The following is a 14,883-nucleotide window of genomic DNA, read 5'->3' on the forward strand; positions in this document are numbered from 1 at the left end:
TCTTTTTTTCTTCCACAACCCATCCATACACTAAAATTCATAAACTTTTTTATTCATAGCATAATGAAATTATAACCCCACCAGAAAAATGCACACATGGACCCAAAAGTTTGCATATGGTTCTGAGAGATTTATGACTTTCCAAAGTAAACCCTTAAAAGTCCAGATGAAGGAGGGGCACAAGGGGTGAAAGGAGGAATTTATATGGTGATGGACAAATAATAATGTACAGCTAAAATTTCACAATGTTACAAACTATTAAGACGACAGTTAAAAAGTCCAGATGAAAACATAAAAGATTATTATACTGGATGTTTTCCAATTTCATATTTTAGCCCTCCTTTATTGAACATAGTTCAAGGGAATGAGTGAATGAAACATTTTTAAAAGAAATACAAATTATTCTTGGAAAAACATTCTTAAAAAAGAAGAGAGGACAGAAACTTCAACAGAAAAATTTCCCAGTGTCAAGTTTCTTCTAATACCTGTGTGTGCTACCTAAATAGAGGAATATAGTGATAGTACCTTATTTCTGTATTTAATTCAAGGCCACCTGGGAGAGTAGTACATTTGTTTAAAACAAAACAACCGAATTTTTAAATGTCTTATTTATATATGTTTAAAATACAGAACTCCGATTAGTCTAACTCGAATGTTGTGAACATTCCTCTGTTCTTGGAGGCTGGACTGTTAACTGTTTTCAAAAGCTGAAGTCATTGTAGCTGTTCCTTTGAGAAAATTTGCTCTTTCTGCTATTAAGTGGAAAACGATCTCAGCCCGGTTTTTTGGGAGGATTTGGTGGGTACCCATTTCCTCTTGTTTCCTCATTACATTTGGCCAAATTCGTCTTTTATCGCAAACAGCATTGAGTAACTTGTTACTCACTTTAGAGGTCCCCTGTGTGTCCGTTATGACATCCTCCTTTCTTTTTTGACTTGTGTGTAAACGGTTGTTTTATAATTTGTTTTAACGTGTGTGTGCGCGCGCGCGCAGGCACCCTGAGTATGGGACTCGACCAAACGGCCTTTCTTTTGCGGTGAGTCGCGGAACTGGGTTTGAGGACCTGGAAGGGAGCTGGCCCTCCCCGGAGGGGGCGGGGCGGGTGGCGGACGTCACGGGGCAGCCCCGCCCCTACGGCCGGTGGCGCCATCTTCCCCGGCTGCGGGAGGGGTCACAGGTCAGTGCTGGAGCCTCGCGGTGAGTGAAGGAGGACGAAGTGGGTGAACTGACCGGCCGTGGCCTTCAGGTCCCGACGGGTACGAGGAACGAGGGCTCGGCTCGTGAAGCGGAGGGGTAGGGGGCATGATGGCGGGCGGAGGTGCGCTGAGGGAGGGGAGCTGTCTCGCAGGAGAAGGGGGAGGGGGCGGGACCTCCGGTGCCGCAGGCATGAGAGGACCCCTGCGGCCTAAGGGAGTGTTCCTTTGGTCCCCAAACCTCAGCTTTCTCAGCTCCTCCTCCCTGCTGTGCTGGTGCCCCAGTCTGAAAAGAAATTCCAGATTTCTTTGTCTCTCTTTATTTTCCTCTCTGGAAAAAGTAATTCGGAAAACCTGTGATGCGTTTAACTGTCCTGGAGGGAAGGTGAGGATGTGGGGTTTCTTTGGGCCGCCAGAAAGACTACAGTAGGGAGCAGGAGTAATAGGACGGAGTGTGAGGAGGTAGGGCCCTGGCTCCAGTACTGTCATCATGGTGTCTCCATCCTGGATTAAATATTTTCTTCTTTCTCCAGGTGCCTTTTCCTCGGGGCAGCCCAAGATTCTCCAAGAGGACAATGGATTCTGGAAGTCGCCCAGGTGGTAGCCACTGTAGCAGCCCTGCAGGGCTCTCACGGGAATACAAACTCGTGATGCTGGGTGCTGGTGGTGTGGGGAAAAGTGGTAGGTGACATTTCTCTTCCATTTTACAAGACTATGAAAAGTACTTAAAACAAATGACCTCCACCCAAACCAAATGGGAGACTGACTATCATGCAATGTTGATACTTGACATTCTTTCTGTGGGTCACCTTTGTATAGATGTCAACTTTCATTTCTTGTTTTGAAGCCATGACCATGCAGTTCATCAGCCATCGATTCCCAGAAGATCATGATCCCACCATTGGTAAGTCAAATTATCACTTAGGTTTCCAAATAAACCCCATAAAAGTTTCTTGGTGTCACTTTTTGAAACAGTTTTTAACTATTTATATTTTGAGCCTTTTTTGGTGTCTAATTCAGGATTTAACAATGAGTACCATAGCAGTTGGTAAACAAATGAATATTTCTTTTTCCTATATGTTTCCTTAGCTCTGTGTGTACATAAGCCATCTTTAGTCTCTGTCTTTTACTGAACATTAATGGAGCACTTTCTTTGTCATATTTTTATGGTTAGTATACTCTATTGCCAGATTAAAGGAAAAGTTTAAAGACCACTTAACAGAAGCCTTTTGCTGTCACTTCTCTAAGGGTCTGCCTTGAGTCTGACTCTGTAACTATGAGTCAGCTGGTTTGAACTTCCACAAAAGGAAGCAGAAAAACAAGTAGAGCCAGCCTGCTGAACTCTTACAACCCAAACTTGCAGAGCCTGGACTTCTTCCACTCGAAGCCATTCATTTACTTCCTTATACCTCAAGTTCATTACGTAGTAAAGTCCTCCCATATGACTTTTATAATCCTTAACAATCTATTGTTGGCAAAACACTATTAAAGTAAAAAGTAATTTTGTTTTGCCTTTTTATTTTTATTTTTTCTTTGTGAGGAAGATCAGCCCTGAGCTAACATCCATGCCAATCCTCCTCTTTTTGCTGAGGAAGACTGGCCCTGAGCTAACATCTGTGCCCATCTTCCTCCACTTTATATGGGACACCGCCGCAGCATGGCCTGACAAGTGGTGCATCGGTGCACGCCCAGGATCTGAACCCGGGCCACCAGCAGCGGAGCACGCGCACTTAACTGCTACACCACGGGGCTGGCCCTGTTTTGCCCTTTTAAAAAAATTTTAATTGCTATTCTCTACAAGGACTAAGAACATTACTGTCCTTCCTGAACCATAAGGAAGGAGGTTTGATTCTAAGCGGTTATATCTCAGGATAAAAGAAAAATGGGGGTGGGGAATAGGGGAGGGCACAGAAGGTCTGCCATACTACTAGAATTTTCAGGATGTGACACTTTCTCTCAGGATCACTGGGTTTCTAGAAAGGATTTCCATTGGGTCAGGCCTCTGCTGCTCTGTTTTCCACAAAGCCAATGAGTGTTCTATGCTTTTTTTTTTTTTTTTTGTGAGGAGATCAGCCCTGTGCTAACATCCGCCAATCCTCCTCTTTTTTTGCTGAGGAAGACGGCCCTGGGCTAACATCTGTGCCCATCTTCCTCCACTTTATATGGGACGCCGCCACAGCATGGCTTGCCAAGCAGTGCGTCGGTGCGCGCCCGGGATCCAAACCAGCGAACCCCGGGCCGCCGCAGCGGAGCGCGCGCACTTAACCGCTTGCGCCACCGGGCCGGCCCCGGAGTGTTCTATGCTATCCCAGCTTTGGGTGTGGTTATTTTATATAGTAGATGCTTCTGTGGGTTAGGGAAAATAGAAACAGTTTTTGTTTTTTCATGTACTGTATTAAATTTAGAACATTGTTCAGAGATTCAAACTATGGTGGGAATTCTAGGAATAAAATCAATTTAGGGCTTAGGATAATTTACTTAGAGCTCCAGGAGTATCTTTTCGTTTCTTTAAAGTAAAATTCATATGCTTGTCCACTGAAAGAGTTACTTTTTTGAATCTGTCAATTTTTTTTTTCCCCAAATGGGCTACTCTCCTGACAATATTATCTGATTCAACAGCAAATACTATGTTTTTTGAGTTTCTATTATGTGCCAGGCACGGTGGTAGGCCCTGGGGGTACAGTGGTAAACAAAAGGATGTGGTGTCTGCCCACATTGAGTTTATGATTTAGTGCATTTTGTTTCAAACTTTGGCTAGTAACTCTAAGAAGAAAAACTTTACATTGTAATCAGTATACATCTAAGTATGTGTGTGTGTACATATATGTATACATGTGCACATATGTATAGGTAATTAAAATATCATGAAACTATAGTTACCTCACTACATGTGGTGTGTAGTACACTCTGTTTTAGTTTAGGTTTCTGCTTGTTTATTTTAATGCTGGTCCCAACCCATTAAATTCATTCACAACTCGCTAATCCTAAAGGATCCTGACCTGTAGTTTGGGAAACATTGATATAGTGGACTCTTCATCTTTGAGGAAGAGTCAGAAACAAGGGATCAAGAAAAAGTATTAAAAGGAAATACAGGGCTGGCCCTGTGGCTTAGCGGTTAAGTGCTCGCGCTGTGCTACCGGTGGCCCGGGGTTCGGATCCCGGGCGTGCACCAACGCATTGCTTCTCCGGCCATGCTGAGGCCGCGTCCTACATACAGCAACTAGAAGGATGTGCAACTGTGACATACAACTATCTACTGTGGCTTTATGGGGTAAAAAAAAAAAAAAGGAGGAGGATTGGCAATAGATGTTAGCTCAGAGCCGGTCTTCCTCAGCAAAAGAGAGGAGAATTAGCATGGATGTTAGCTCAGGGCTGATCTTCCTCACAAAAAAAAAAAAAAAGGAAATACATCAGGATATAAGCAGCAGTTGTTTGAATGATGGAAATGTTGAGTGGGCTTTTTCTCTTCTTTTTTACTTTCGTATATTTTCCAAGGTTACTATAATAATATGCATAAAGAAATTTGCTTTCATAAAGGAGCAATATGGATTATTTAGAAAATAGTAAAATAAGTTATGATTTTTGTTTTTTCTATAGTATTAAAATTAGGAGGAACTATAGCATATGGTTAAGTACATAAGGCTTTTGAGTCAAGCAGCTCTTGGTTTTAATTCTGGTTATATCATTAATAAACTGTAATATGGGGAACACATTTAATATTTTAGAATTTAATTTTCTGTATCTGTAAAATGGAGATAATGATACCTACCTCATTGGATTATTATGACTATTGAATGAGTTAATGTATATAGATTACTTAGTATAATACCTGGCATCTAATAACTTTAATAAATGGTAAAGTTACTTTTCTGGCCTAATATTTTTAAAAAGATCTCTCAGAGTCCTTTTTTAGCTTAGAATTGTAGGTGAAGTCTTATAAACTTAAGCTATAGATAAACTTACATCATCACTTATGTGGAAAAAAAATTAAAACCTTGGTTGAAGACCTAATTTATTTATCTTAATGGATTTAGCATGCTTCCTTAGAAAATTTGGGCACTTAAAGAACTGTGTAATCTGCTTTTCCATAAGACAGATTTTAAAATAAGGCTGCATATTCCTGTGTTTATGAGTTTATAGACACCTTTCTTCCCTCCTGTAGAAGATGCTTATAAAATCCGGATCCGTATTGATGACGAGCCTGCCAATCTGGACATTTTGGATACGGCTGGACAGGTATTAAATCCCAGAATGCTATGAGTAAAAGTCTTTTCACTCTAGTGAAGGGGAGGGAAGGCTTATGCAAAGAAGATCACTAGTTCATCTCTTTAATTTTTCATGCACTCTGACTCAGGATAGCAGGTAATCAACATATCTCTTCTTTAATCTGAAATAAATAGCTAATGTGTGTGTAGTTCTAGGTTGCATCAATACATTAATGACCTTGTTTCCCTCCAGGCAGAGTTTACAGCCATGCGGGATCAGTACATGAGGGCAGGAGAAGGGTTTATCATCTGTTATTCTATCACTGATCGTCGAAGTTTCCATGAAGTTCGGGAGTTTAAACAGCTTATTTATCGAGTTCGACGGACTGATGATACACCTGTGGTTCTTGTGGGAAACAAGTCTGACTTAAAGCAGCTAAGGCAGGTGAGGATAGAGTTGAAAATGCTGTTGTTGGGGCGGGCCGGGTGGCGTAGCAGTGAAGTACATGTGCTCTGCTGCGGCGGCCTGGGGTTTGCAGGTTTGGATCTTAGGCGCGGACTGACGCACCGCTTGCCAAGCTGTGGTGTGGCGGCGTCCCATATAATGTAGAGGAAGGTGGGCAAAGACGTTAGCCCAGGGCCAATCTGCCTTAGCCAAAAAAAAAAAAAAGAGGATTGGCATCAGATGTTAGCTCAGGGCTGATCCTCCTCAAAAAAAAAAAAAAAAATGCTGTCATCTTGTGGGATTAGTCATTTTTGTTTCTCGGTTTATAGATTCCTTTGCCTTAAAATAAAAATTAAAAATTAGCTTCTCCCTAACCTTGAAAATTTCCCTATATCTACTAATTTTCTATTATTTTGGATAAAATCTGGATTTTGGGAATCAGTTTACAAGACAAAATCCACAGGATAGTAATCAGATGACAAATAGAATACCCATTAAGTGTTGGACCATGGAATAGTCAGTTCCTAAAACCTCAGAAATAAATCTGTTTATGTTGTAACGGGAGAAACTTGGGTTAGACTTCAAGATATACTTCCTAATGGTGAGGATTATGAGCCTTGGAAGGGGAGAGTAAGAGAAATTGTAGAGGATTTTAGAGTAAGTGATACCTTTCAAGTTAGCAACAATGTTTTAAATTTTGCTGTTTGGTGTAGACTTGAAGGTGTAGTAAAACATTCATAACTACTACTGGAAGCCATGAATGGTATAAACCTTTTGGAAGTAGTTTGACAGTAGTTAAATTCATTAATGCTTCTCAGTTAATTCCCATTTGAAAAATCTGTTCTGGGATTTATATATAAAATATTTGTTGCCAGGCTATTTATGGTAGCACAAAATTAGAAAAAGTCTAAATGTCCAAAAGTAGGAGAAATTACGGTGTTTCCATAATTGGATATATCGATTTTAGGTTCCTTATAGTTTTTAGTATGGTAGTTTAAGTATATATTTCTTTGCCTTGTGTTTTACTTCTTAAAATGAAAAGTATGAAGAAAATTAAAATGGCATATTTGATATCTATAACTATTCCCTGTCCCAAAAAGTTATCTTTAAAATAGACTAGAAATAGAATCACATAATTTGAAGGCAGAAGAAATCTTAGAAGTCATGTAATCCAGCCTCCCAACATTACAAAAATCACTACACTCTACTTGAACACCTCCAGAGTTGAGGAGCCCTCTTCCTGTTAAGGTAGCCCTTTCACTTTTTGGGGCAGTTGTAATTGTTTTCCACTGTTACCACTATAAATTTTCTCATGTTTACATTTTTAAAGGTCACCAAGGAAGAAGGATTGGCTTTGGCCCGAGAATTTAGCTGTCCCTTTTTTGAGACCTCTGCTGCCTACCGCTACTACATCGATGATGTATTCCATGCCCTTGTACGGGAGATACGTAGGAAAGAGAAAGAGGCAGTACTGGCCATGGAGAAAAAATCTAAACCCAGAAACAGTGTATGGAGGAGACTAAAATCACCATTCCGGAAGAAGAAAGATTCAATAACTTGAAGGGAAGATGTGGAGTGTTTATCTGTGAACTGCAGTGCTTAATCAAAGCAGTCCAGTAACCTGCATTAGTGAGCATGGTGCTTGCTCTTTCTCCTGTTATGACCGTTATTTTAAAAGTAACTGATGAAGGGAACATGCCTACTAGGAGTTTTCAATGATGTGGTATTTAAAATATTGTCTCTTAGCTAATTCTGATTTATTAACCCAGTGGAGCACTGTCTACTTTTAAATTGTCTCATTAGAATTTGATCACCCATGTTTTGGGTCCTGTTGCTGATATTAATTAATTAATGTCAATTGTTTCTACCCAGGGGAATATGTATACCATGTGTGTTTGACTAAGCTCACAAGAGGAATTTTTTGCCGTGCACTACTCCACATTATCTTTCAACTCCAGTTTCCTGGGACTATCCCAGAGAAGGACTTCAGTCTTTTCTATTCTATTGCTTCCTGGAGACAGAACAAAATCATAGAGGGAAATCTGTGCTAAAGAGATCGGTGCTAACGTTCAGCAAATAGCCGTGGAACTGTCTCCTGTTGCAGATAATGGAGTGATGAGATTTGGGGAAATCAGGCCATTTGTTTGCAGGAACTTGGCTAGCAAAAGGTAGGATCAGAACAGTATTCCCATATGAACCTGGCTCTTCTAAGAAGTACACGTTTGACCCAGATGCGCTGGGTAGATGAGAACAAACAGAAGCATATAAAATGTAATGAAGCTTTCTCTTATGAGGTTATTTTACTCTTCCTTTCAGGGTTTGCCTTTCTTTAGCTTCAAAGGTAAACACTTCGGGAACCATTACTGGATTACTAAACTATCGTTTAATCTAAATCCTTGGTTGGGACAGCCATTGCCTTGTGCAGGTTCATTTTTTTCGCTGGATATGCACGCACCAATATATTTAAAATAATTGCTTCCTCATGTTTTCCCTTAGCTTCCCCGTGATCTTTAGAAGAGGTAGGCCTGGCAAAATGGTTTTTAGACCCTTCGTCAGACTGACTGCATTTTCCATACAGAAGTGACATCAGGAGTTTGAGTAAAATTGTGTATGTGCCTCCTTGACGTTGACAATCACTAGACTCACTGCTCGAAGAAAGCCTGTGGTATTTCTGTTTAATGAGCCAGTCTTGAAGCTTTAAAATTCCCATATGTTGAGTTTCTCATTGAAGATTTCTTTACAAGGACCTTGCTAAGTTCAGCTCAGGGTAGTCTGAGCCTTGACAAAACTTAGCCTAAGAGAATACCACTTTGATACCTGTGCATAGTTGAGAAACTGTTGTCCTGGGAAGAAACAGCTTTAAATATTGGTGGTGAGTTCTCCCTTTTAGAATCAGGATTATTTTGATATCTGAATTTGTTATGTGTGGAGATTAAGTGCAAAAGTGCTAAGAGTAATGTAGTCTATATTGAACATTAAATGTCACTGAAGCAGTGTTTGTGTCCACTTTAAACTCTAAAAACATGACTTTATGTAGCACCACTTAAAAGCACACAGCTCAAATTACTGTTTTCCATTTCTATTACAGGCAGAAAGACAGGGTTGTTGTGTTTTTCCTTATAGTCAGTGGTATATGTTCTAGGTTTAAAGAAAAGTGATGATTGTAACTCTTTTAGCTGTGTAGTGGTCCCTTTTCAAACTCCTGGAAATGATTTTGCCACCAAATAAATCATGTTTTATGGTACTTAAGCCATCCAAAAGTGAAAGACCCAGAATCTGAATCTATGCAGGACAAAAGTCTTTCAGGAATCATAGCACTTTGGAGAAGCGTGAAAAGAAATACAGTGCAATTCTATTTTAACAGTATTTCACAACATTTAAACTAGCTTGGAGCCTTTTAAGTTTAATGCCTTAGCTTCTCGTTACTAATGACCTATGGAATTGTTGTTAGCAGCAAGGAAGAAGTTGACAGCTATATCATTATTTGAGATAGTCAAAGCAGCAGAGAACATTGCTAGAAAGATCTGTAAAACAGGAGGGAATCTGTATTGTATATAAGAAAAATAACAAATTAGTGTCTTTTAAGACTATCACTGTCATTATTTTGATCGTTGGATTAATTAGCCCATTAATTAGTATTGAGAATTCTATTCATGGTGCTAAATAGTATGAGGGGTATAATACGTGTAAGTCGTAGCTCTGTTTTTAGTGATATAATTTATAAGCTCTAAGTAGTCAGCTTTATCCAATTTGAGGGCATTAAAATCAATTACTGCCTGGAACTTTGAAGAGAGAAAAATTCAGGGACAAGTTGAAAAGCACTGGAACTGTTCATGTCCATACTAGATTGGTAAATTACAAAATTTAGAAGCTAGTCTCTAGAATTAGCTGTTTAGAATTCACAAAGGGATATATGTTTTAACTTCATGATATATTAGCAAGAATTGGTCTACTGTGATGTTTGGGGAGGAGAGGGGAGAGAAAAGTTTTTCACTTATGCACTTGTATATGAAGACAGTTTGTATGACACAATACAAAACTTTTAAACAACTTGTTGGGCTTTTCCTTTACTTACCTATGTGTGGGTAAAAAATGTTTGGAATCATTGTAAAGGATCATTTTAAGAAAAAAATTTAATACCATGAGATTTTATATTCTGGAAAATATTGATTAAAAAAAATTGAGTGCCCACCATGTACAGAACACTTGTGCCAAGTGCTAGGGAGCATGCAATGGAATGCTGCTTCATTCGGAGATTACCTCTTGCGTGGGGAGACAGGAAAAACACACATTGAAAATGGTAGTGATTTGCCCCTGATCAAGGGTTAAAGTTGTTTCAAGTATGTATATTAAATGTGAGAGAATGAGGAATAATTTTTTATGTGAAGGTCATTTCCTTTATCGCCACTACTCTAAATGGGCGTCAGTGTTGGTAGAGAGGACTTAGTTTGGACATTAAGGGAATGTATTTTTGTGTCTTCATTATTTAACATTTATTGACTGGTCAGTAACTGTCAGTGTGGTCCACCACATGAGGAATGGATGAGCAGCATTCCATTTTCTAATGTAACCTCTGTCTGTTAGGGTAGGCAATGAAATTACAGTCAAAGTATTTACGAGCCTCTTCTGTGCCCTAAACACTGTTTTAAGAGCTGTGAGGAATTCAAAGAAATATATCCCTGCTCATGAGCTTTGATAAAATTTACATATACAAAACTAGAGATCAATCTTTTTTTTTTTTTTTTTGTGAGGAAGATCAGCCCTGAGCTAACATCCATGCTAATCCTCCTCTTTTTGCTGAGGAAGACCGGCTCTGAGCTAACATCTATTGCCAATCCTCCTCCCTTTTCATTTCCCCAAAGCCCCAGTAGATAGTTGTATGTCATAGCTGCACACCCTTCTAGTTGCTGTATGTGGGACGTGGCCTCAGCATGGCTGGAGAAGCGGTGCGTCGGTGCGCAGCGGGGATCCGAACCCGGGTTGCCAGCAGCGGAGCGCGCGCACTTAACCGCCAAGCCGTGGGGCCGGCCCGAGATCAATCTTAAAGTAGTAGATTATGTGCTTCAAACTGGAAACGTTATATTAATTCAAAGAAGGAAGGAATTGGTATGGCCAGAGCTGACTCTTGAATAGCTAATGGGAGCTAAAGCTCATGATAAATAATTGATAGTCTTGCACTTTTTCCAAACTCAATCTTGAGAAGGGTGAGACAGAAAAATGTGAAGTCTTATTTTTTAGGAGTCCTTATTAACTTTGACAAGCACTTGCTTTAAAAGATGGTTCAATACTCAAAATAGATTTGCAGTAATCCTGGATTTGCTCAAGCTTCAAATTAAAATTTATTTTCAAATTGCTCTTCCCACATTTCATCAGCTCAGCTGGAACTGAAACTTAGGTGATATTACCATACAGGGAAGTAGTTGGAAATCCTAGTTCTCTGACTAAAGAGATTATCACTGTGTGCTCTAAATGTTCTCATTGCACAAATTAATTTTATCTTTCTCCCCTGTCTCCTCACTAAGAATTGCTGTGAGGGCCGGCCCCGTGGCTTAGCGGTTAAGTGCGCACGCTCCGCTGCTGGCAGCCCGGGTTCGGATCCCGGGCGTGCAGCAACGCACTGCTTCTCCAGCCATGCTGAGGCCGCGTCCCACATACAGCAACTAGAAAGATGTGCAGCTATGACATACAACTATCTACTGGGGCTTTGGGGGAAAAATAAATAAATAAAATTAAAAAAAAATAGCTATAGCATGAATTAGAATAAATAAGTAAAGAAAATAGCAACTGGATTTGTATTTTACTCAAGTTTTGACCAATTTTTTTCAGTGAAAGTTGGGAGATGAGTCTGTTGCTATTCTTCCTTGGTTTATTAAACTGTGCTTCAGTGGTGTGCTGTTCGCCTGTTTGTCTAGACTGCACCCATATCCATGAAGAAAGCTAAAGCTGCCTTAGCTCTTGTCTGCAGAAAGCACATTCTCCTTTGATGAGTTGAATTGAATTGACTTGCCTCCTGTTTGGCATCACTATTTAGGAGCACAGGACCCAGTATGGCCTGGAGGAACCAGGATGGATTTTAGTTTTTAGGAAATGTGGTCAGATAGCATAAGTGAGTCAACCCACCTATAGAGCCTTGCAGACCTCTTTCCCTTCACTGTCCAGATGGTCAGGGCTGGGGCGTGGCCAGCTTCCTTAGGCTAAAATGAGATAGTTAACGTAACCAAAGACTTATAACACGTGGTTTCTGCTCCTGGGGCGTTATTGATTGGGAAGACAGGGCAATAAATAGGCAACATAAAAACAGAGACATTACATTGACTGATTAAAAGAATACATTGAAAGATCTAGGATTGAATTGGTAGGTGGAATTAGACCATGGAAATTTCTCAAAATTGTAGTTTGGAGAGGACAAAAAGTGTGACTTGGAACAACAGGAAAGTCAAGAGTCACGTATGTAGGAGAACTCCGATGCAGGATTTGAGAGTGGGAAAGTCAGGACTCGTGTTGTACCTGGAATGGGTGTCGAGAAGCAAGCTTGAGGTTAAAGGGTAAGAGCTGATATAGCAAGAGACCAATAGAGCAGGACTAATTGGGTGAAAAGCCGTGAAGGCCGGACTGAGGTGTGTAGGGTTCCCAAATACCTGGTTATTCTGGATCAAAAACAGCTGGAGAGTTGTTTTGTTTTTCATTTTCTCAGCCTCTGAAAATTTGGATCTGATAGATCTCTGATAGGACCCAGGAATCTATATTAAAACAAAAACCTCCCCAGGTGATTCTGAGTGCAGCCATTCCTAGTTCAGGAATCACTGAGCTGGATGATGTCACAGTGTCTTGGGAGATCACTGGAGGACTGTGTAAAGCAATGATAGGCTGTAGTTACCAGGTGGGGAAAATTTTAGTGGCAATATACAGAATGGTGTGGGGATGGGGAGCAGCTGGGAGTAAGCAACAAGAAGGATGCTGCAATAGTTCACAAGTAAGGAAACAAGGGATTTGGCTGTGGGGACACGCAAGAAAAATAAACTCATGCCTTGTTATGAAGGAAACTACTGGATAGAACAAAGGACTTTTAGGTCTTAATGTTTGGGATATTCTGAAATTTCCAATCAACTTTTAAACATGAATTGGCCTTGAAACAAAATTACTGAAATGTTTTAGCTTTGTCTAATAGTCCTTGCTTAAAAAACACCCCAAAAACCGTGATGAGCAGCTTTTGGTTCAGAGTGTACATTCCTCAGCACACATGATCATATCATGAAGTCACTCAGTTTTTTTAACAAAAGCTGCTGGGGTGGGGACATGTGTCATTTCCTGCCTTTCCCAGAGCTGGGTATTGCTAGAGTTTATTACAGTTTGCTCTGAGCCAGAAGAAAGTAGCTCCAGAAACATCCCCTACCAGATGGTTTCCCTAGTTTCCTCGCAGAGGAGTGTGTAGGTAAGGGAGTGGAAGCAGAGAAGTTGATGGTTTATATGAAGGTGAGTCCAAATATGTGCTCAAATACAGTGTAATCCAACATAAAATCTCTGCTGGCAGGAAGGCGTGCATGCACATCAATTTAGTTAGAAATAACTTGCACAGTCCCACCCAAAACATTATGGCCACTCTTATTTTCATATCCTTAGACTCCTCAAGAGAATATGTGGGTCTAGTTGCAGGTAATATCCACCCACCACCCCCCAAAAAACAATAACAAAAACAAAACTCAACTCTAGACCAAACTTCTGTTGAAACTCTGACTCAGAATAAGTAAGAAGAAGAGGCAAAGTCTTTTCATGTTTGCTTTAGGTCTGCTTCCTAGACAGCAGTTTGTTCCTGCCTGTCTGTCTTCCTTGAACAAACCTTTATGGAGTGTCTGCTGCGTGCCAGGCATTGTACTGAGTGTTGGGAACTCAAAAATGAATAAAAACAAGCTTGGAGTCTCAGTTCTGTTCTTTGGGCACCTCTAATTCTAGTGTGCAAAATCTCATGTCAGAGATTTGGATCAAATGATGAGAAAGTGAGAAGGGGTAAAGGACAAGTAGAAATTTCAACTGCTTGGTGAACAATAATTAAATGTTAACTTGGAAACATGCCTGAGAAGAGGCCGACTTGGTGTAGTGAATGAAATCATGAAAATGTCCACTTTCATACTATTGCAAGTGACCCTCTAAAACATGCTTGAGGACATTGGCATCAAGATCATGAGCACAGTCTAATTTGCATTACTTCCCATTAAGTTCTGTTTGCATCTTTCTTTGAAGTTGCTACCAGTAGCGACAGTAGAAAAACATAGGTTCTGGAGTCAGACTGCCATACTGCGCATCCAGGCTCCATTTCTTATGAGCTGTGTAACTTGGAACAAGTCATTTAAACTCTCTGGACTTTAGTTTTCTCATCTGTTAAATGAGAATAATAACAGCACATATCCATCAGGGTTGTTGGAAGGATTAAATGAGTTTTAAATGAGTAAAGTGCTTAAAACAGTGCCCTGCATTGGTAAACATTCAATCACGTTAGCTGTTTAGCTATTATTATTAAAAAGAAAATGAGTCCCTTTTTGTGGCCCTTTCAGAGCTTTTCAATTAAATTGAGGTTTAATGTAACATTTGAGGTGAATTACCAGCTCCCCAAGGCTTGAACACGAAAGCAGTTAATGAGTTCCCAGGCTATTATCCAGATTTTTCTGTTAGCACATCTATTCCTGGCCTATTGTGCCTTACAACCTCCTCTAGGAGTTTGTTCCTGAATGCCAAGCAGAGTTTTGAGCATTTCTTAGCGGTGCTCAGAAGGTGGTATTTAACCTAGCATGGAATTAGGCAATTGGGATACTCTCCAGTTAACTATCTTATAAAAGTTATGCTGCTTAAGCATAGATAATGTCCTCAGCTTTCTGAAAAATTATGCCCTCTGGCTAAACTTATGTTGCTCTTGAATTATTTAAGGAAGACTCCAAGCACTAGGCTTTTTTTCAAACCACAAGGTATGGGGGATGGATGAGATCAGAATGTGAGGCACTTAGCAGGTTGGCAACTCTTCTCTGAGAGTTTCTTATAAGGAGACCAC

At 40.2% G+C, this 14,883-nt stretch overlaps 1 protein-coding gene across 3 annotated transcripts; it reads left to right on the plus strand.

Moving 5' to 3' along the window:
• The first annotated feature begins 1,101 nt into the window (after positions 1 to 1,101).
• On the plus strand, positions 1,102 to 13,763 carry RIT1 (Ras like without CAAX 1). Of its 3 annotated transcripts, none has more exons than XM_004436182.3 (6): positions 1,102 to 1,256; positions 1,727 to 1,874; positions 2,041 to 2,097; positions 5,356 to 5,429; positions 5,652 to 5,843; positions 7,174 to 13,763. In XM_004436182.3, exons 2-6 carry the CDS (start codon positions 1,769 to 1,771, stop codon positions 7,402 to 7,404), a joined length of 660 nt encoding a protein of 219 aa, XP_004436239.1. In that variant the 5' UTR covers positions 1,102 to 1,256; positions 1,727 to 1,768; the 3' UTR covers positions 7,405 to 13,763. The 3 variants fall into 3 exon arrangements, with proteins under 3 accessions (XP_004436239.1, XP_087298071.1, XP_087298068.1); XM_087441945.1 differs by having other exon boundaries at positions 1,174 to 1,197; XM_087441942.1 differs by lacking the exon at positions 1,102 to 1,256 and adding an exon at positions 1,441 to 1,578.
• Positions 13,764 to 14,883: the final 1,120 nt, after the last annotated feature.

Source organism: Ceratotherium simum, chromosome 2, assembly GCF_057802395.1.
Source record: "Ceratotherium simum simum isolate JZ-2026a chromosome 2, ASM5780239v1, whole genome shotgun sequence".
In the NCBI taxonomy this organism is placed as follows: domain Eukaryota; kingdom Metazoa; phylum Chordata; class Mammalia; order Perissodactyla; family Rhinocerotidae; genus Ceratotherium; species Ceratotherium simum.

Coding starts and splice junctions, on each gene's coding strand:
- RIT1 (XM_004436182.3), top strand. CDS start 1,769: ATGGATTCTGGAAGTCGCCCAGGTGGTAGCCACTGTAGCAGCCCTGCA. Junction 1,875..2,040: donor TGGTGGTGTGGGGAAAAGTG/GTAGGTGACATT, acceptor CTTGTTTTGAAG/CCATGACCATGCAGTTCATC. Junction 5,844..7,173: donor ACTTAAAGCAGCTAAGGCAG/GTGAGGATAGAG, acceptor ACATTTTTAAAG/GTCACCAAGGAAGAAGGATT.